General features: G+C 44.1%; 1 protein-coding gene across 4 annotated transcripts in view; it reads left to right on the top strand.

Annotated features, from left to right (window-relative positions):
- The window catches only part of ptprub (protein tyrosine phosphatase receptor type Ub), a 160,511-nt gene that overhangs the window by 67,394 nt on the left and 72,955 nt on the right, over positions 1 to 20,162 (top strand). For all 4 annotated transcript variants that reach the window (XM_072394486.1, XM_072394487.1, XM_072394488.1 and 1 more), the window contains exon 3: positions 17,026 to 17,297. In XM_072394486.1, the coding sequence (XP_072250587.1) occupies positions 17,026 to 17,297 (272 nt within the window). The remainder of the gene's footprint in view (positions 1 to 17,025; positions 17,298 to 20,162) is intronic.

The following is a 20,162-nucleotide window of genomic DNA, read 5'->3' on the forward strand; positions in this document are numbered from 1 at the left end:
AGCAACAGATTTTCTGGCTCTCTGTAGCTGGCGTCAAACGGCAGCTCTGTGGCTTTTGTGGTTCGCGCTGCTGCTGAAAACCAAATTCTCCAAATTCACTCCCCCCCACGTTCACCGGGGGATGTTCTCCCAGTTAACTTGCACCAGTTTTATCCCACAACTAAAGTACATGTGTCAGGTATAGATCCGTGCTGGGATATATGTGGACTCCTGAGGCAAAGCCTCCCCTGTTTCTGGTACAGGGGGTCATCCTCTAATCCAAGGGTCAGCTCTCCTCTTCAGCCTCTCCTTTCCACACATCCCTTTTTATTCCATACCCCTCAATGTTCCACAGATGTATGACCTGTGCGTGTGTGAATGTGTATATTTGATGGAAAAGGTGCACTAAGCATTGAGTAAAAAGTGCAGTATGAACCGATGGATGAGGCTTGCATTATAGAACGCTCTGTGTGGCCATTATGACCAGAAAAGCACTATATAAGCGCAATTAATTTACCGTCACTGATGCTGCTTCATGAGATATTCATTGGACACGTTTCCCCAATGCGGATGATCTCATTAAGACTCCAGGCACCCTCTGAAAGAAAACATAAAAACCTAAGCGGTACCTGTAAACAACCTTCAAATGTAGGAAGGTTCTCAGAAAAAAAAAAAAAAAAAAAAAGAATTGACGGAATTGTCACAAAACGCTTTTATTTATCAGCCTCTGAGGCGAATAAAAAGTGCCTTTCCCCCCCTCACAAAATCTCCCGTGACCCGTGCTGACACTGGTGAGATTATATAAGACACGCTCATGTCACGTCTGAAAAGGAGACTGAGAAGAATCTGACATCTTGTCCAAAAGGGACATGTGCATACATGCTCTTTTTTTGGTGTTACTGCCTTTAAAGTTTAGCTTTAATGACACCATCCCATGAAGACATGACCCAGCAGCATGTTCCACTGAAGGAAAGATGGGTGTATAGTATACTGTTTGGCATTATAAGCCTATTTCAAAGGTTTTAATCTTTGCGGGCCTGTGACACATGTTTAATGGGCCGGTGGTTGGAGTCTGCGCAACAAGAGAATTAAATAAAACGATAGTGGGGAAAAAAAAAAAGAGTAAGCCACAGGGAAATGTTTTAATTTTCTTATTAATTTGTTGTGCTCTCATTTAACTTTGTGTTTGAATCTTTTTTACACCATAAGAAATCTGCATTTCTTAAAGCTCTAAGCCCTTTTCAGCAATCAGTGAATAAGCGAATTTAACACGAATGATGTTACAAATAGTGCCTTTGTCAGTGTTGTTACATCATAAATCAAATATACGATGCGATCAGTCATCGGTGGGCCGATCCTGCTCCTGTAGCAGTTATGACGACATACTATTCCCAACCTCCCACTCCCGAAACAAGTGCCATTCACTCGAATCACACGTGAATTTCTACGATTTCAATATTTTTTCGAGTTGTTGGTGCTGGGATGACGTGAAACCCTCCCTGTTTTTTTTTTTTGTGAATTGTTTGACTTTGCCCTAAAGAAATCAAACAGTTTGTGTGGGTTTAAAAAAAAAGTCGATGTTATGCGCACGTTAAATCCGGCTTATAAGGTAAAACTTTATAAACTGCATAAGCTCTTACCTTTCATGCATATATTTATGTGCTCAGATACTTAAGATATGCAACCAACATTTCTTCCTCTGCTTAATCGTTGACTCATTGGAGCTTAACATCAGTGTTTGTGGGGATTTCACTCTCACTCCTTTCATTCCCTCCGCAATAGAGATGACTGAACTTCCGTTGTTGCTCTTTGCGGTGATTTTCTTCCTCTTTGTTTTTTCCTCTGGTGCTTTGAGATCTCAGCACACATGGGAATTTCACGGGAACTATCTTCACGAGCCACCCTCCCGAACGCGGTTCCACCGTCGAGTCTCACGAGCCACTTTGCAGGCGACTTGCTGGAGGCGTCCTCGAGGGTCGGGCCTTCTCGAAACTTTGGAAGGAGAAGCGGAGACGCGTCTTTTCACAGCAGCAGTGGCTCTCTCCCACTCAGGAGTCACAGTTCACCTTTTCTGTACCCATTTGGAATCTGATCCTGGAGAAAGCGCCTCAGTGAGAATGCATTAAAGTTGAGTTAAAAATCCAAACGTGTCAAAGGAGGTTGATGGAAGGGTGATGGAAACAGTCTCAATGTATTAAAGGAGATTAAATAGAACCAGACAAAAGCATTTAGTTTTGTACGTGTCCATGTTGAGATTGTAACATTTCTTGGATTTATACAGGAGACAAAAGTGATATTTTCTTTTAGTTTTTTAATACACCATTTGAGGTTTAACCGGTGCTCTTTAAATGTCATCTTATAACATCGTGTTCCCTCTGCAAGAGCTCTATGACACCTGACCCGATAATTAGAGACACAAGCTTCCAACGTTCTCCTAATAGCAGTGCACAGAACTGCATGTTAAATCATATCTTCTTTTGCTTTGAAATCTTCCTAAGACTTATTTTAACGCAGATGTTCCCGGTGCTTTATGCCGCAACACCCTTTTATCGCTCTTTCCCGAATTTCAGGGATGTTTCTGAATGAAAAGAAACCGACCCGTTGCATATAACTCAATAATTGTTTACATGAAAGGAATTTCCCCAAAGATATGCATGCTGCGTTGTTGGTTGAAGCCAAGGTCAGAGCTACAGTAGCTGTCACAATGATGAGTGCTCCTTACTGAGATAGAACGTCTGCCCACCAAACAGAAAGGGGGGGGGGGCGACTGACAGTTAATCACAAGCACATTACACCTCTGGGATGGGCGAACCTGCAGCCTCCTGCCTTTGGCTCCAGCCTGCCTGTCATTATGATGACTCTGTGGCCTATCAGTGTCTGCCTCAGATTTATCTATCTGGCACTAGACTGTGGCGTCGTATCAGGCAGAGCCTGGCACCTGTCCATCCATCAGCCTCTGAAGTCCTCCTGTGACGCAGTGGACGTAGCCTCTCTGTCTGCCTAGCACACACTGCCACATGGCAGAAGCCGTTCTTTCAGCGAGTGCTGGGATTTAAGCGCTACACAGTGTCAGCGAGTCGAGCAATGTGCCGCTGCAGTGCAAATCTGCAGAGCCAGAGAGACGCTTTATCACTGTTGATGCTCTGTAAATGTGTTAACACCACATAGTTTCCACCAGGGTAAAAGCTGACAGAGTTTACCGGGACTTGAGCGTTTTAAGGAGTCAGAGAGTGGGTGGAGGACTTTGCTGATGGTGCTGGTGAAGGCTCTTTTAGACGAGCAGAGTAATTACTAAAAAGCCTTCCTGAAGGCCACTTAAGCGGCGTCTGTGGACGTCGTGGTTGCACGATCATTTAAGATTAGCTGTGAAAAATAAAGAATGCACCCTTTTTCCAGGTGTGTATCAGGACAGCATGGAAAAGGCCTCATCTCTAAAGCTTGCTTCATACCTGGAATGTGATTTGTACTTTGAATGTGCTTTGATTAACTGCTGTGTCTCGGCTGCCTGTTTGTATCCACACCAACAGCAACTGCCTGCCTGATTGTTTTTAGCACGGCGTGCTTCTGGTTATGGCCTTAAAAAGTGTCATTTTGTGTAATTTGTGGTTGATATGACCAGTCACCTTCATTTGCTAAAACAAACTGAGAATCATTTATTATCGTCATCAAGCAGGTAAACCTAATTTTCAATGCCTATACTAACCACATACTAAATTACAGTAAAAGGCTGTATTGTTGCTGATTTGAGCTAAATATGATAACTTCCTTTGTGAGACTACTCTCACATGTAGAAAATATCTCCAGCGGATGCTCTGATCCGTTGGCGTAGGAGCTGAAATGAACTCTGCCCACTCAACATATTCCGCACACATCACTCTTCCTCAGCCTCTGTGAAGCTGGTGTAAAAAGAATAGCACAGCTTAGGTCCGCAAAGTCGCATCTGAACAAACCACAAGACTTCTGGAACTATTCTCTTTGTACAGACGAGACCAAAGTGGAGATGAATCGTCATAACGCGACAGCACAGCCTTTGCTGAAAACACCTCATGCCAGCGGTCGAGCATGGCGGTGGAGGGCTGATGATTTGGGCTTGTTTTGCAGCCACGCGAGCTGAATGTCGAATGTCTTTTGCGTACCAGTATTTCTGGAGTCAGATCTTAAGAGCTGTCTGACAGCTAAAGCTTGGTCAAAATCGGGCTGTGGAATAGGAGAATGATCCCAAGCACAGGAGCAAATCCACGACAGGATGTGGGGTTAGGGTTTGGGACATGTCACAGACATCCCTATAATCTGAAAAAAGAAATGAATCGAGAAGTTTCAAAGGCCCAGTGAAAGTTCAGCCTTCAACCACACCCTTTTCGCGATGTGCTGAGAGTGTACTTTCTGATTCACATGAGCAGATTGGAAATGAGATCGTTAAACAAGTTTTTGTTGTAATAAATACGATTATTGGAAAGGACTCTCAACCATGTCAGTGTTTGCCATCATTTTGTCTTTAGCTCATTAGCTTCGTGTCAAGTCAGATGACCAAACCCCGGTGTGTATGAATTATGAGGCTGCGCCCTTCATCCCTGGAACCCTCTCATTATGCCACAGGGGCATGTTGTCACGCTGACATTTTAATGGGATCCATCGCTGATAACAAGGAGCTAATGAAAATCTAATCAAAAAATTAGCCTGTCGCTGAATTGTCTGTCTGACTGTCGCTGACATAAAGCTGCTCTGCGTTTCTTCTTTGTCTGCCCGGGGCAGTTTCTATCTCAGGTCTGATTAGCTGCTGACGAGCCTTGCCGTTCTGCAACAAAAAAAAAAAAAAAAAAAGAAGTCAAAACCCTTTGAACATGTTGCCTTTCCACTGCAGCGGTGTTAAATTTAGCTTTTGAGTCAGAAGGGGCACGGAGGGAGAGAATTAATGGAGCCCCATTAGTTTGTTCTATTTTGTCCGACTCTTGGGTGTTGAGAGGCAAGACAAAGTGGAGGTAGGTCAAGGCTAAGGCCAGGATAATGTTTTAAACATTCCAGCAGAGAAGGTCAGATGGATCTCTACACCTAAAATTAAAGCTACACTAATTGAGAGAGTTCAGTTTTGCATACGGTTGCACTGTCGCTGTGGGTGACAGTGAGTGAGTTTTCTCCTCTCTGCCCAGGCGGTGTTGCTCAGGGGAACCGCTGACTGGGATGAAGCCCTCTGGGCCTGGTTGCTGCAGTGAAACTAAGTGGTCGGGCTTTAAAGAGGAATGCGTAAGAGCCTGTAGGAGTTAAATGTAGGGCAGCGAAGGAGGGGCGTGCGTGTTTTGTCTCAAGCTGTAAGGTTGAAGAATTGCACCCAAGTTACATTTGAACAGATGCTCGGCAGTTAATTTACATGCACATAATTAGATATTATGTAAATGTTCATTTGCAAGTCTTTAAGCATTCATCTTTGTTTTAAGCATGTACCCGTGTGCGTTGTCTGTTAAGACAAAACAGCGGATGAGACACAGCATATACGGTGTAATTCTCTTACGGCATGTAACTGTGAGGAAATCAGATTCTATGTCAAGTAGCGACTCAACTCATTGATTATAAACTTGTCCTAGATACAATGAGTCTATCACGAGGCCATCACTATGTCAGACGGTTGTAACTTATTCATATGATATTTGGAATGAAAATTTTTTTCCCTAATGGAGAAAAATATCTTTTTTTCCCGTCGTGATGGATGGCGATATGAAAAGCTGACAGATTTATCAATATTTTAATTGCTGTTCTGAAAGCTCTTTAACTGTGCCTCGTGGTGAAAGAAAACACGTCTTTCAGGGATGTTTAAAGCGGCCGTCGCAGGCGGCGACGGGGCTGATGAAAGGCTACTGAGCGCTTGAAGTGCGAGGTTTATAGATTTCTGCAAACACCCCAGAGTCACAGCTGAGCAGCACGACGAGGAAGAGTTTCTCCACATGTTGTCTTTCCTCAGCTTCCCGCGGCCGGATTGCACCAGAGGGAGGTGGTGACCAGTCTGGCACATCACAGCCTCCCACTTGTGAAACAGGTTGCATCCATTCTTTGTGTGGCGTCGCAGCGCGGCACTGGTGCAAATAGGAAATGTATTTGCAGGTGATTGCTTCTCCAGCAAAATACAATTACCTCACGTCTGATTGATGGCCCCGGTCTTAATCTGCTTAATGTGGTTTCTTGCTGATCTGGACGACTCTGTGACATGCTTATTCTGTCAGAACAGCAGCATGGGCTCTTTGACCATGCTGCTAACAGTGATGCATGGCTCATTGGTGGTACTTTTTTTTTTTTTTTTACAGACTGAATGGAGACAAAGTTAATCAGGGCCACCTGGCTGTCCACTTTACCCGTTAGCACCAGAGGTTAGAGCCTGACCACATGGTTGATTAAACTCCCGACCAGCCTCAAGAACCCCAGGGAAGCTGCTGTTGTCATTGTCATTTGTACACACGCTGCCGCTGAGCACTCTGTTTTGGAAAAAGCTGCTGAATGTACGGAACTACTGCAGGTAGAAAGTAGAGGGCTGCGTTGGGATTGGGTTCCGCCGGGTCCCGCGGGACCCAACTCAGATCTCGCAGGATTGGGATGTAGCCGAGCGATAGGATGTCAATAAATGATGTGGAAAGGAAGCTAAAAGAAGGTCTCTACAGCACAAAGACAAAGCAAGGCAAGTCTGACATTTGGAGAAGTTTCTCAATTGTTCATGAATCTCTTTATTAACAGCCTATAAAATGATGTGTTTTCTCCCGCCGGACGGGAAAAGACACAAAATCAATGCATTTCTATGATTGTGCGGGCATGAATTCTCAAAGTTTTGCGGGTGCGGGTGTAACACACACGTTGCGGGTGGTCAGAACTTCAGCGGGAGCCGGCTGAAGAAAACAGTCCCACGCAGGGCTCTAGTAGGAAGCCCCTGGAAGCTCAGCAAAGATGTGCGAAGAACATCTCTGTAGTCATTAAACTTTCAGAAAGAATACACAATATTGATTTAATGAGATAAGACGTGCATGTTGTCCATTGTTGAACGAAATATACTCTGCTCAGTGTGTGGGTCTGCAGTGGGTGATTTTTACTGATTAGCACGCTTCCAGTCATTGAAGAGGAGCTAATCAGTGAACTCACTTCAGTATGGTACGCCTCTTTTGTTGCCTTCAAGTACCTGTCGGTAGTTTCACTGCAAGAGTTTGAGTAACTTAATTACAGGTGCTTAGAAAGTGCACAGCAAATTCTGTTTGAGGAGAAAGAGAACATACGGCTTCTTTCACTTCTAAGGTATTATGTATCAGGAAGTGATTTAAAAATATATATAAATCACTTAGTCCTTACAAGGTCAGTGCAATTAGAAAAAGACTGAACAAGCGTGGCTTGTTTTAACGGGTTTCTAGGAGAAAGTCACCGCCAACATTTTTTGAAAGTCACGTCTGTCTGACAGCTGGAGATTGTCTGAAAGTGGGTCACGAAAGAGGACAGTTATCCCAAGTAAAGCAGCAAAAAAAAAAGAATCAAGGTGGTTGCAGTGGTCCAGTCAAGAGTCCAGACCTCAACCTGACTGAAAGGCTGCGGGGGGACTTTAGAGAACAAATGCCACCAAAACCTCCGTGACCTGAAGCAATTTTTGTGATGGAGAGTGGACCAAAAGTCATGGGCAGGAAAGAAGGATGGTGTTATACAGAAAACAATTACGTCAAGTCATCGTTGCTGAAGGTGGTTCTACAAAGTATTAGAACGTGAGTTGTGCTTCTGCATTTCAGTCTTGTTAAATCATAGCACACTCTGACATGTAATGTTGTTCATCTAAGGTGATATTTACTCAATTTTAAGACCTGGCAGACCTACACAGTATCACAGGCATTCAAAAGTGTTTTTTTTTTCTTCTGCCGCCTCCCTCCCGGGCAAATCTGGCAGTTGATCCTGAACTGCCTGGAGGACAGCGCAAAAGGTCAGCAGGCTCCCTCTCTTGAGAAGAAGACAACACTTGCTGATGCGGCCTTATCTTTCTCGAACGCCAGAAGGCACCGGCCACGTTGGCAGTATCACTGGTGTTTCATTTATTTCCTGCCCCGAACGTCAGTCCTCAGCTGACTCCCCTACGCTCTTCACTGCTGCCCCGTGCGCAGCAGCCTGTCCCCAGAGGTGCGCGTAACGGCCTGCTGGCCGTCGACTCGAGACGGCGAGAACACCCGCGGAAAAACGCCTTTCGCAGCTCTTGCTTCAAATGAGAGGATGAGATTAAGTTAAAAGCAGAAAGAGAAGATTGGTTAACAGTGTAGATAAAGGAAAGGAGCTGGAGAAAGGTTAAGAGTAGCCCGTGGCACCATGCGGCCTGATTCAATACTTTCCTTCTTGTCACCTTTTGGCCCGTTTTTTGTATGTTGAATCAGGTGAACCAGTGAAGTCATAATATGAGAACACGAGATGTGGATGACTAAGAGTACTTTAAAGTCCGCCAAGCGCTACAGACGGTGAAGAGATGAAACAGTAGAAGCCCACGAAGCGAACGCTCTTACTTTATTAACATTTAGAAATGAATGACCGAGGAGATGTCATCAGAAGTTGATCTTTGCTCAAAGAAAAACACCACAGTCGGGGGTGGGGATTGTTTTAAAGAACGCAAAATGTCAATACCCTGCACTGCTTCGAGTGTTGTGTGGGAGACAGAAGCTTCTTGATGGATGGCGGCGGCGATAATGAAAAATGATTTGAATGGGAGAGAATGAGTCTGACGGGGGTGGAGCTGTGAATGATGGAACGAGTGGGGGGGTGAAAATAAGATTAGGCTCCGCTCTTCAGGTGGTGCGTCAGCCTTGGGAGCGGAATAACTGTCGGCCCCTCAAGCCCTGATGCAGAGCAGGTAGGATGGGGGGAGATTTGCATGCATACGCTATGTTTTCACTTGTCTAACGCGGCGGCGTGGGCGTATCTGTGAGGGGGTGGACGTGTCAGCTGCCGTAAATGTCAACATTCCAAGTCTCTTATGTAAAAGAATACACCACTTATTTGGAGTTGGAGTTGTTTTAGTTGTGTAACATCCATGGATTGAATTCTGTGAATCGGTGCCGCTTTCCTGCGTCTTTGGGCAGATTTTCAACCCAAACCCAAGGATTGTCCGCTCTTCGATAAGCAGCTGTACCCAGAAAAGGCAGACGTGTTAAGTTACCCAGCGGGGCGTCGGTGTGATATGGGGCATTTTAAGAGTTTGTTTGGTGCCCATTTTTCACTAAATCCATCAGCACAATTGTTAGCAATGGAATAAAAAGCACGCTAGTTTTACAGAAGCAATCAAGCCCATTCTTTAGCTGTTATTATGTTGTTTGTTGGTTGAAGTCACGCGCAACTTTCACACTCTGTTAATGAAATAGTAATACTTTATGAATAGAATATCCCAATCCGCGCTATAAAGTGCTTTACAGATAATACGGCATTTAAAATCAGATCGATCTCTCCAGCGATGGCAGCATATCCGTCCTTGAACCGTACAAAGAACACTGAATTCACTTCCATCGCTGTGGTATGAGGCTGAATATTTGTCCTGTGATTAAGAGTCTTCACAGCAGTTTTGATGAATGATTGAGCTGTTTTCAAAGCACCAGCATCAAACGGCCCCCCTCTCTGACACTGGGCTTGAAAACAAAATGCGTCCATTTGTGGTGCTGTGATGTTTGGGTTTTCCACTTGTGTCTAAAATGCCAAAAGATGTTAAATACAGTTGAACCAATCCAGAAAGGGGTGGGGGGTGAGGGGTCTTAGATGTAGATGCAATTCTGACAAAAATAAAAAAAAAGCCCATTTTGATTTAGCACACTTTACTTTATGATCATTTATTTGTTACATATAAATGCAAATATTTCATTTTTAAGGCAGCTGTGTGCTCAAACAAGACGATTTGTGTCCCCACTCCTGGAAGCTTCCGCATCCTTCTGCAGAAATTAATTGCGTCTTTGAAAGCAAAGACTTAAGAGTTAATTCGACTCTCTCTGTGTGATTATTTACGCTCTGCAAATTATCTCGAGAAAGACGCATAACTTTTCTTTTTTTTTTTAAAAAAAAAAGCAATATTACTTTAATTAAAAATAATTGCAACCTGGTGATTATGCAATCAGAGTGACAGGCTTGGACTCAGTTTGCAAGTTTCCTGTCGAGTGAGAAGGCGCTTTTAACCGACTCTCGAGGCTAACGTTGTCTTAATTATCCAACAGGCTCGAGCAAATCAGATTTTGCTTGCAACAGGAGCCATTTCAGCTGGAAAGCTGACGGATGCCAGAGATGGGTGTAATTGCTTGTGTCCATGTGTGTGTAAAACAGAGAACTCTTCTCCTTTCATGAGTTCCTGCTGTTGCTAAACGAAGGGAGAACGGAAATATCCCCTGAAATTTAGAAAGGAAGAGAGCAGAGGACAACTACAAGCTGTGCGAGCAAAGACGCTGACATTTTTAATAAAAGAGGAGGCACCCATCATGCTTTTGAGCTGGACGTTCAGAGGAGAGGGCTGTGCTGCTTTTCTGTTTCGCTGGAAGGTCAGCTTCAGCCTCCCAGCAGGAACACTGTCATTGTGTGTCATTGCTGTAAGTCGATTAAGTCTGTGTGATGTCTTACTATTGCTTTGTCCCCGTATGAGATCTTCCATTAGGAGGGAAACGTGTCTATCCTCTCCACGGGGTTTCCTTTTATCGAGGCATCCATCTTTGTTGTTTACATGCCTCTGAGCTGCATCTAATTATCTGTAAGGTCAGACGAGCAAAAACAAAGAAGACCAAAACATCAAAAAGCCCCCCCCAAAAAAAAAAAAATCAACAGAGAATCAAAGAAATGCATTTGTTTCCGCTTCTTTCTGCAGTGGCGAGTGTAAGCACCTCTGCATTAGACGTAAAGGACGAGACATGTTGCCTGTCCTCGTTGCTCTGTGAGCAGTTTCCCTGGATAATGAGGCAGCTTTCCATTTCTGACCAAACATTAGGGAGATGACGACACTAATGTGCCGTTCAGGCCACCAGCCAGAGCTCCACTCTCCCCCCAGTTTAGCACTTTATTTATTAACTTGTGTATTAGTGCTGAAGGATATTGCAGACAGCTGCAAATAAACGGGGAGCAGGTGGTGGTGGGGGGGGGGGGGGGGGGGGGGGGGGGTCAACTGGCCATCAGAAATTGAGTCTGAAAACCCACACGACCTGAGGAGAGTGCAAGAGGAAGGCGTGTGCTGAAGAGATGAGCATCAAGGCCGGTGTGCTGAGAGCAGGCCGGAGCTCAGACTAACAGTAATGGAACAGCAAGCAGCACCAAGGACGCTTCTTAAACCCGAACACAGCCATTGATCCCATTATATTCAGACCTTTTGGTCCCTGTTGTTCTTTGTGTAGTTGAGATTACTTGGACTCTGGCCTTGGATGTCAGAGGAACAAAGCTGAGCTGAGTGGCTTATACTTTTAGCCTGACTTCCAAGTCACGGCACAACACAGTTCCTCCCTGCAAAACTTCCAATGAGGGACTCATCTTTGTGCTCACAGTTCTGTCTTTTCCCGCTTTCCCTGTTTCGTGACTTCCCTTGATTCATCAACGCCGCACAACGACCCCACCCTCTATTTATCCTCATCTTCCTTCTGCGTCTGTTGAGAGCGTCACCTGCACCCTGCGACCAGGTTGAGGTCCAGCAGCTCTCCGTGTGAATTATGATCCGCTGGATCAGTCCTAATGTTCTGTTATAGATGTTCTTCTGCCCTTGGGAGGAACATCAATGGACAGACCAAACTTCATCAGATTTTGGAGTATAATTCATGAAAGGTGCTGTCTTGTGTTTGCAGGTGGGTGTGTGGCTGGGGGTGAGAGTAGGGCAGCGTAAAGTTTTTTTTGTTTCTTTTCCGGTGGACGAAGTGAAAAACGCACACAACTGTAGGAGCTGCATAGTAGGAGGGAGGAAAAAAAAGAATGATTAATAAAGAAATGTGATGTGCGCAATTGAAAGTGGAACATCACATAAAAGGGAATTTCTGAAAAATTGTCTTTAAAGACGACCCTGGTTCAGCTGAAGCTTGAAACGCTCGTGTGTTTCAAGTAAACCCAGAAGATCCCAGGCCTCCCTACAGCTCAAGCGATATCGATGATTCCTACATTTAGAAGAGATTTTTTTTACTATAGGGTGTAAATAGATTTCATTCCTGTGCGGTAGAGAGCATACATGAAAGTTGTTTTCTTACTTATAAAGACATTTTAACTACAAATGTTGCAAAGCACAGTCCCACATCAAAAAACGGGCAGACTTTGGCACACTGCTGACCACGCGTCGCCATAGAAACGCAGATCAAACCGCTAAATTACCAGCTCCGTGGTGCATGCATTCCGTCAGAATTTTCTCCGAGCCATACGGTGTACCGCTTCTGAATTAATTGGCAAAAAAAACAAAAAACAAAAAAAAAACAACAGATAAATAAATCCTGCTTCAAAATGAAAGCAGGGAGTGTTTTTGGGCGAGAGCGAAACTGTTATTCGGCAGAGTTGGGGAGAACAAAAGCGTTTTTTAATGAAAATGTTCTCTTTAACCGGCCACAGAGTCCAAATGTTTCACTCTAGCTGAATTATATTTCATCAGAACAGAGGAAATTTGACTTCTCTTTCACAACAGAGCTCTTACAGGCAACAGAACCCACTTTTGAACCGGATGTCATCCAGCGACAGGAATACAACAAACGGCTCTGTTGAGTCCGTTAAAAAGAAAGCAGGATTTCCACATAAAAACAAAAGACTCCCTTTTTAACTTGCCCATATGTTGCACAGGAAGCCTAAACATCACATCGATGCAGTTTATTTTCGCTCTCAGTCAGATAGAAAGTTGCACTTAACATCACCATGGCAACCTCAAATCACAGCTGATCCGATGGTTAGTAGTCAACAGCAGCTGCTCACGTCTCTGTTTTGTTTGGAAACACTTTCAGCTTCAAGTGCAACTCGCAGGTTAGCGACCCGCTGACTTAGATTGTAGGTATGTGTAGCAGGAACTGGGTTTGTGAAAGAAAAGAGGCTTGAATATGCAGTGCAATAAAATGTCGAGTCTGGCACACTTTCGATAGCACAGCTCTGCCGTTACATGGCACAATGGGAAGCTTGGACGAGTTTAACAGTAAGACAGTCCGTGAGCTTTTTATTCGGTGCCTGATAGGCATCAAAGTGGCTGGGAAAGGCTAGTGTGAAGAGAGTTATCATCCGTCATTTTCACCGCACTGTAAATTTTGCCATCTCATGAGAGCATACCAAAAAAAAAGCAGAGGCGTTCATTGACCACAGGAGTGTGAAACGAGACACAAAACAGAACATGATCCCCAAATGTAAGCTGGAAGGTTGTTAGTCGTATCACACTCCCTGCAAATAGCACTTTGTTTTAGCTGTTATCCAAAGACAGGCGATGGGCAGCCTCTGCAACCCCACTGCAAATTCTCCAGAAACGAAGTTCATCAGAAGACTTTATATTTAGCAATGAAAGGACAAGTTCTGTTAAAAGAGCACTAGACGAGTATTGATTCAGTGCACCAATAATGACAGGGCCGTTTATTCGTGCAGGAGATGGGGGAAGAGACAAGGGACGAATATTTTACTTCAGTGTCATATTTCTTTTTATGATTGTACTTAGTATTTTAAAGCGTCTCCCTTTGTCATTAGATCTGTCGTATATGATTTCCAAACAAATCCCGGGGAGTGTATTATATAAGAAGTTAATTCAGTATGTTACAGACTGACATGCCACTGAGCCATCTGCTGAAATCACTTCAGATGGGAGATCAAAAGAAGGCCAGAACTCCTCTGATAGACACACACACACACACACAGGGAGCCTTGTGTGCCTGTGGCATAGAGAAGGTTGCAGTCCAAGTATGCAGTCATGGAGTTGATGATAATGAAGCAAGACAACTTCTTATTGAGGAGCTCTTTTCAGTTCAGTGCAAGGATTTATGTGAGTGGCAGCGAGATGTCATTACTTTGTGTGTGTAAAGCTGGGACTGTGATTCCTCGAAGGGACCATAACTGACGCGACTTATAGGCCGTCATATTTTCTAATTACCCTCTCATACTTAAATACATTCCGAAACACATATTAGATATTTTAATTCAGTCAAAATCCTTTAAGTTTATTACATGTTGTCCTTCTTTATGCCACTGCTACCCATAATTCATTTGGGATGTGAACAAGAATGGCTGACGATAAGTGAAAGTTTCTTCTGTAACAGTGAAAAGACATTTTGAGTCCTTTTAAATGTCTTATCAATACAACTATATACAATGCTAATCTAATAAGCCACCCGAGTCATATTAGTCGAGGTTCAATTCAACTCTTATTTACACACCAAACATCTATTCTTCATATCTATCCATTTCAAGTTAAAGCTGAATGATTTGCCCTGAAGGTTAGTGCCTCTAAAGTTCACTCTCCTATGGCGGCCCACTTACACAAGTGATTGAAAAGTTCCTCTTTCTTTACCTGTTTTACCGGCAATCCACGTTTGTCCCAAGTCAGAGGGAGGAAACTGAATGGGTTTTCACCTCATCTCCGGTCATTCGCATCCTTTCACACGGCCTTGCATTCATGTTGTGCTTCTGCAGGCACAGCGGAGAAGGTTGAGCATAGCGTCCACAAGCTGCTGCGCTGAAAGGCTTTTGCTCGCACCATCGGCTGCGAAAAGAAAGCCGTTCGCTGCAACAATGTCTGGGACTGAACATGCCGAGGTGTGTGGAGGCTCTCCTGTATCTGCTCAGATTCAATTTTTTCCATGAAAACATTTGTGTCTCGTCTCAGGCAATATTTCCTATTGTACTCCCGGTTTTTATTTTGAGAGGTTAGGTCTATTGGCACGTTGAATGTTGGACTCTGTGTCTTATAGCCACAGCACATAAAGGTGTTTTTCTCTTCTTACTAAATCCAGAAGACATTAAAACAAAAACGGGTTGTTTTCGTTTTAGTTAATGTGCATTTAATGCCCCTTTTGCCCCTGAGATACAAACATTGCTGATGGCCACAAAGAGGCAAGATAATACAAATGTTACATCCTCAGATGAACTAATGTTAGACATGATTTCCATACTGAACGGGCTGCCATGGATTATTTTACCGTATATCGGCATTACTGCCGAGGATGTGTCCAGGAATTCCATTCAGTTTGTCAGAATGTTTGATAAATGGAGCCTCATTTTCCTGCTGGATGTGCACACGTTCGGTATCTTATTAATGTGACTCTTCAGGCAAAAAGGCATTAGAGCAAGCTGGTTCCTATGTCCTCACGTCGCATTATGCTTCTTTGCAGAGTCAATAGAAAGGTACGGCTGCAGCACCTCGGCCCTTTTTATGAGACCTTGTGGACCTTGAGTGCGACCTGAATAGAGCAAAATGGGGGTGCGAAGGTGTACCGAGGCACGAATGGGGCTCGAGGAGGCAGAGAAAAAGTTGTGTGCTCCGTCAGAATGAGTCGCTAGGAGTTTGCTCGGAGGGTGTGAACACGTTAAGAAGTCAAGTGTGAGCTCTTTTCTCTGGGAAGCTTCCTCATTTAGACGGGCAGACCGTGCGGGATGGAAAAAGTGTATCCTTGTTTGACGAGTCGCCGTTCACATACTATTGCATTGGAGTGGAGAATAAATGTCTTCAGGACACCTGGCGCCAAGGCTGTGACTGTCTGCTCTCCTGGGCTCATTTCTTACTGAGAACAGAAAGACCTTGGAGTACAGAGACAACAGACTTGATTATGTGAGTACACAGGAAGGTCTCCAAACATCGTTGTGCTAATCACGTTAGCGGGCACAGACTCCAGGCAGGACAGATGCTTGGCAAAGGGCAATGGGGTTATGTTATCCTGATTAGAGGAGGCTTTGGGAGGGGGAGCTGTGAATCTCGTCTTCTACCTCGGCATCACCTTGCAGAGGTAAACCCGCCGCGATTCTTTCTCCCACTCAATCTGTCAGTTGTTCCTCCGCTCCTCGCACTTTGCTCATTGTCTTTCTCTGGTATTCATAAGAGCTAGTGCCTTCGTCAGAAGCGATTGTGTCCCCCCCCCCATTCAACGGCGCACATTTCTTTTCCCTTTTATCGGTCGCCCACGCAGAGCAGCGAGTTGTCAGATGATACTTTCTTTTTTTTGCTCATACCGATTCCCTCTGCTCATAGTGGTTGAAAACAGATTTGGTCCTTTGTGACATGTTTGCTTTGGTTCACAGGCGTCTGCTAAACAGAAATCCCTCAGTGGCTCGTTTGCAAACGTCTTCCAGTTTTTGTGCAAATCAACCGAAAGAGTCTTCCACAGACGTGTTCGCAAAATAAACCACGAGCACTAATACAACTGATCAGTGGCCCTTTTTCATTTTACTCGTCATCGTGCCTTCCAAAAGGTTTTAGAATTGCATCATGTACTTTTGTTTGATACATTATTGGATTTTTTTCAACAGCATTTATTGAAACGTGTCCTTTTTCTTTTTTTTTCTGTTTTCTATCAGGTGGCTTTCTCCTATCCACAGTCAAAATCCCTTTGGTATCTCGTGAATTTTACATGCACCATAATAGGAAAGCTCATTGAAAATGCAGTTTCGTAGGCATCAAGTTGTAGATTAGAGACGAATAACATGAATGTCCATGAAGTTATTTCTGCCTCGGGAAACTCTGGTGTAACTGACAGCACAAGTGTCTGTTTGACTGACTTCGTTTTCCAATTTAAAATGATTCAGCGCTGCAGGCGTTTCACAGACTTTTTAATTTCTTTTCTTTTAGCTGCACGCTCCACTACCACGGCTGGTAGTAAATGATGTCTGTTTCTAAAGCTTGCAAGACAGCTAATGCTCAGAGAATACAGTGGTTTGTATATATTACTAAGTTTTCAGGCCTAAAATTGTCCAACAATGCTTGATAAAGTCTACGTAGATGGGCTTCCAGAACAGAACGCTCGCTTTGACTTTTATGACTTCTCACGTTTTCAGATCAAAGGTTTGCGAAGAGGAAGTTTCGCCCAGCGTAGGGAAAACGGCAGCAGGCAGCCAAACTGATAAAGTTTTGTGGTGACAAACAACTCACAGGTTTTCTGCTCCTTTCAGGGTCCTACATGCTGGTGAACTCTTCCCAGCATGCCATCGGCCATCGGGCTCAGCTGCTGCTGCAGACGCTGAGTGAAAACGACACGCACTGTGTCCAGTTCAGCTACTTCCTGTACAGCCGCGATGGCCACAGTCCTGGAGCCCTACGGGCCTACGTGCGGGTCAACGGTGGTCCACTCGGCAGTCCGGTGTGGAACATGTCGGGGTCTCACGCAAAACAGTGGCACCAGGTTGAGTTGGCCGTCAGCACCTTCTGGCCAAATGAATACCAGGTACGAACTTTGTTATTCTCCGCTCGATTACTGATGCGTCTCTTGGTCTTTCCTTGCCTCACGTGTTAATGGAAGCAACTGCTCGTTGCACCGCTGGCACTGGGGGCTTTATTTTAACGACAAGGACTTGCAGGCCCGTTGACCGGCATCTTGTGGAGCTGAAGAAAAAAAAAGAGAGCAGTACAGCGCAGCTCTGTTGATCACTTCTCATTTTAGCCTCAAGGTGAATCTGGTGTTAATTACTCGCGTTTGCGATTTAATTAGCGCTGATTCTCTTGTGAATGTAGCTGATGTTAATGCTTGAGGTACCTAACTGGATGTGACGTGGGAATGCCTGGTAGAGATTTCACCCTCGGAGGCCTGCACGCTGTGTTTTCAGCCGCCTTTAACCATTTACATGGCATGTCATCACCTACTTAGGGTGGGCAGACACTGGCGCGCGGTCTGGTCTTGTAAATGGCACAGTTGGGCGTGCATGAGGGTTATCCATCTATTAATTCAATTTCTTTTTTTCTGCAAACTCTGCTGAGCTGTCAAAAAGCAATTAAGTTGAGTAGTGAGCATTTTATCAAGAACTGTCAATCCCTCCTGACTTAATTAAATTCTATTCAGCCCTGCAAGATGTGACCTTCACTGTATAAATAATAGTCTTGCATTGTTCAACCTGGGGCCAGGTGCAGGAGGATGTATTTCGACCGACATCATACCATCTGAAAATAAGGTTAAAAAAAAAAAAATCTTTGGATGATAACAGTAAACAGCAGAGTACGGGACTCACTCTCTCAAGAATGCCTTACTTTTTATAGAGTGATAGATTTTATACTGAGTCGGCGTCTGCCACCTTGTCACATTATTGTGTTTTAACGCCTTGTCGTCTTCTGATTTATATGATGAAGTCTTGGCAGTGTGCATGTAGTTTCAAAATGACAACGCAGACAGTAAACCAAGGTAATGTCTGTAAGCTTTGTAGGGAGAGACCTTTGAAAGAAAACCTCGATCTGAGAGCTCATAAAGACACAGATGGTGCTGAGCGGGGCCATCAATGTACAGATGTTGCATTTACGTATAAGAACCAGTACCACAATCTAAATATGCACCATGACAAGTGCTTCATGACAAATCAAGTATAGACTTTAGAATTTAGGAAAACTGAATGGTTTGGTCTCTCCTACTGACATATTTATTATAGTATATAAGATATTATTAGATGATTGATTGAAACGTCAGTGTTTTAGGCAGCATGCCACTGTTTTAACTGCTGGCGGTGCATTTGTTTGGATCTACAACCCCAATTAGAAAAAAAAGGTTTGCAATGCTGTGTGGAATAAAAACAGAAGTCATTTGCAGATTTCCTAAAGCAAAGGTGGAGGAAAAAGCTCATCAAATATTGAAATCGAGACATTTTTATGGTTTCATGAGAGATACGAGCTCCTCTTGAATTTGATGGCATGGTGCCACTAGTTTGGTTTAGGAGATTAGTTAATATTTGTCATTGCTTATGTTTACATTTTATAAAGCGCCCCAAATGTCTTTGGAAGTGCGACTGTAGTTTTACGGCCTTCATCTCAGAAATAACTGGTTACTGCCGCTGCCATATGAATGTAGATGGCAAGCAACTATATTTCAAATGCACGACATGACAGTGGAGGGCGGTGAGCTTGACTAATCAGCGCTCCGTCGGTGTCACCTTCTTCTCAGCTTTTCTTCTTGGAAAAAGGCAAGCGAGCTCATCTCTCAGTGAAACTGCCCATCACATAAATTTTAGACCAAATGACAACTTCTTCGCTCTTTACGGCTGAATTATTTTTCCTTTTTTTTTTTTTGCCGCAAATCAATACTTTTACACGAGACACGGGTTCGGTTCTCTGCGGAAGGTTTAACAGGACGAGGAGAAAATGGCCCGACCCGGCGTGATCCCTCTGATCTAAAAACAGACCCGCTAACATCTCTGTCACTCTCGCTCTAACATGAGACACGTCACGCATGCAGGACTATTATGTTTTGCCCTGCCTCCTCTTTTCCCCCCATTCTTCATGGTTTGCTCTCCACATCCTCCCTTCTGCTTTTTGTTGTGTACTTTCATGTCTTGCGTTCTTGTAAGCGTTGCAGTAAACACAGATGGCTCATAGGTGAGTCAGAACTGTGGTGCGGCTGCCAATGAGAGGCTGCAGTTAGGAGAAGGAGGTCCATAATGGGCTTATGAGGAGGAGGGGGAGAACAAACAGTGAAGGAGAAGAGGATGGGCCCAACAGTTAAATTAGTATTGACAGTGCAGCCTTTTAATAGAATGGCTTAAACTGCTAATGGCCAAGCTTTTATCTCCTGTTGGGGAAAACATACCGTTCAAATTGATTGGATTAAATTCACTAATATCTGGTATTTGATCACCAGGTGCTGGCAACATTATAGAGCAAATGTATCCTATTGCAGCCTGAGAGGAAATAAAAGACTACGTTTTTTTTCTTTCTTTTCTTTGTTTAGCTCTAATTCAGCTGACCTCATACTGCCTCTTGAGTACAAAAGAAGCAAAACAAACTGCCCCCACAAAGTCACATATACCCCGGCTTACATTGCTAATCCCTCAGCAGTCAAAAACCTCATCACTGTGGAATGACAGCGAGTCTCCTGTAGCAGCTCGCCGCTGCTGCCTTTTAAACAGACAAAACACAGAGGGGGGAATAGGGGGGGGTTAGGCTGGGTGTTTTCTTTAGTGCTCGCCATCTCCTGGTGTTAACCCACAAATGAAACGGAGAGATAAACACAAAGAGAGGAGAACAATGGAAATCCGTCAGAGCTAGCTTTGCTTGAGAACAGTTCTCCCTGAGTTTTTTTTTTTTTTTTTTGCTCCAAAGCAGGTTGACTGCA

Source organism: Leuresthes tenuis, unplaced genomic scaffold (genome assembly GCF_036924035.1).
Source record: "Leuresthes tenuis unplaced genomic scaffold, fLeuTen1.0.hap1 SCAF_10, whole genome shotgun sequence".
Taxonomy (NCBI): domain Eukaryota; kingdom Metazoa; phylum Chordata; class Actinopteri; order Atheriniformes; family Atherinopsidae; genus Leuresthes; species Leuresthes tenuis.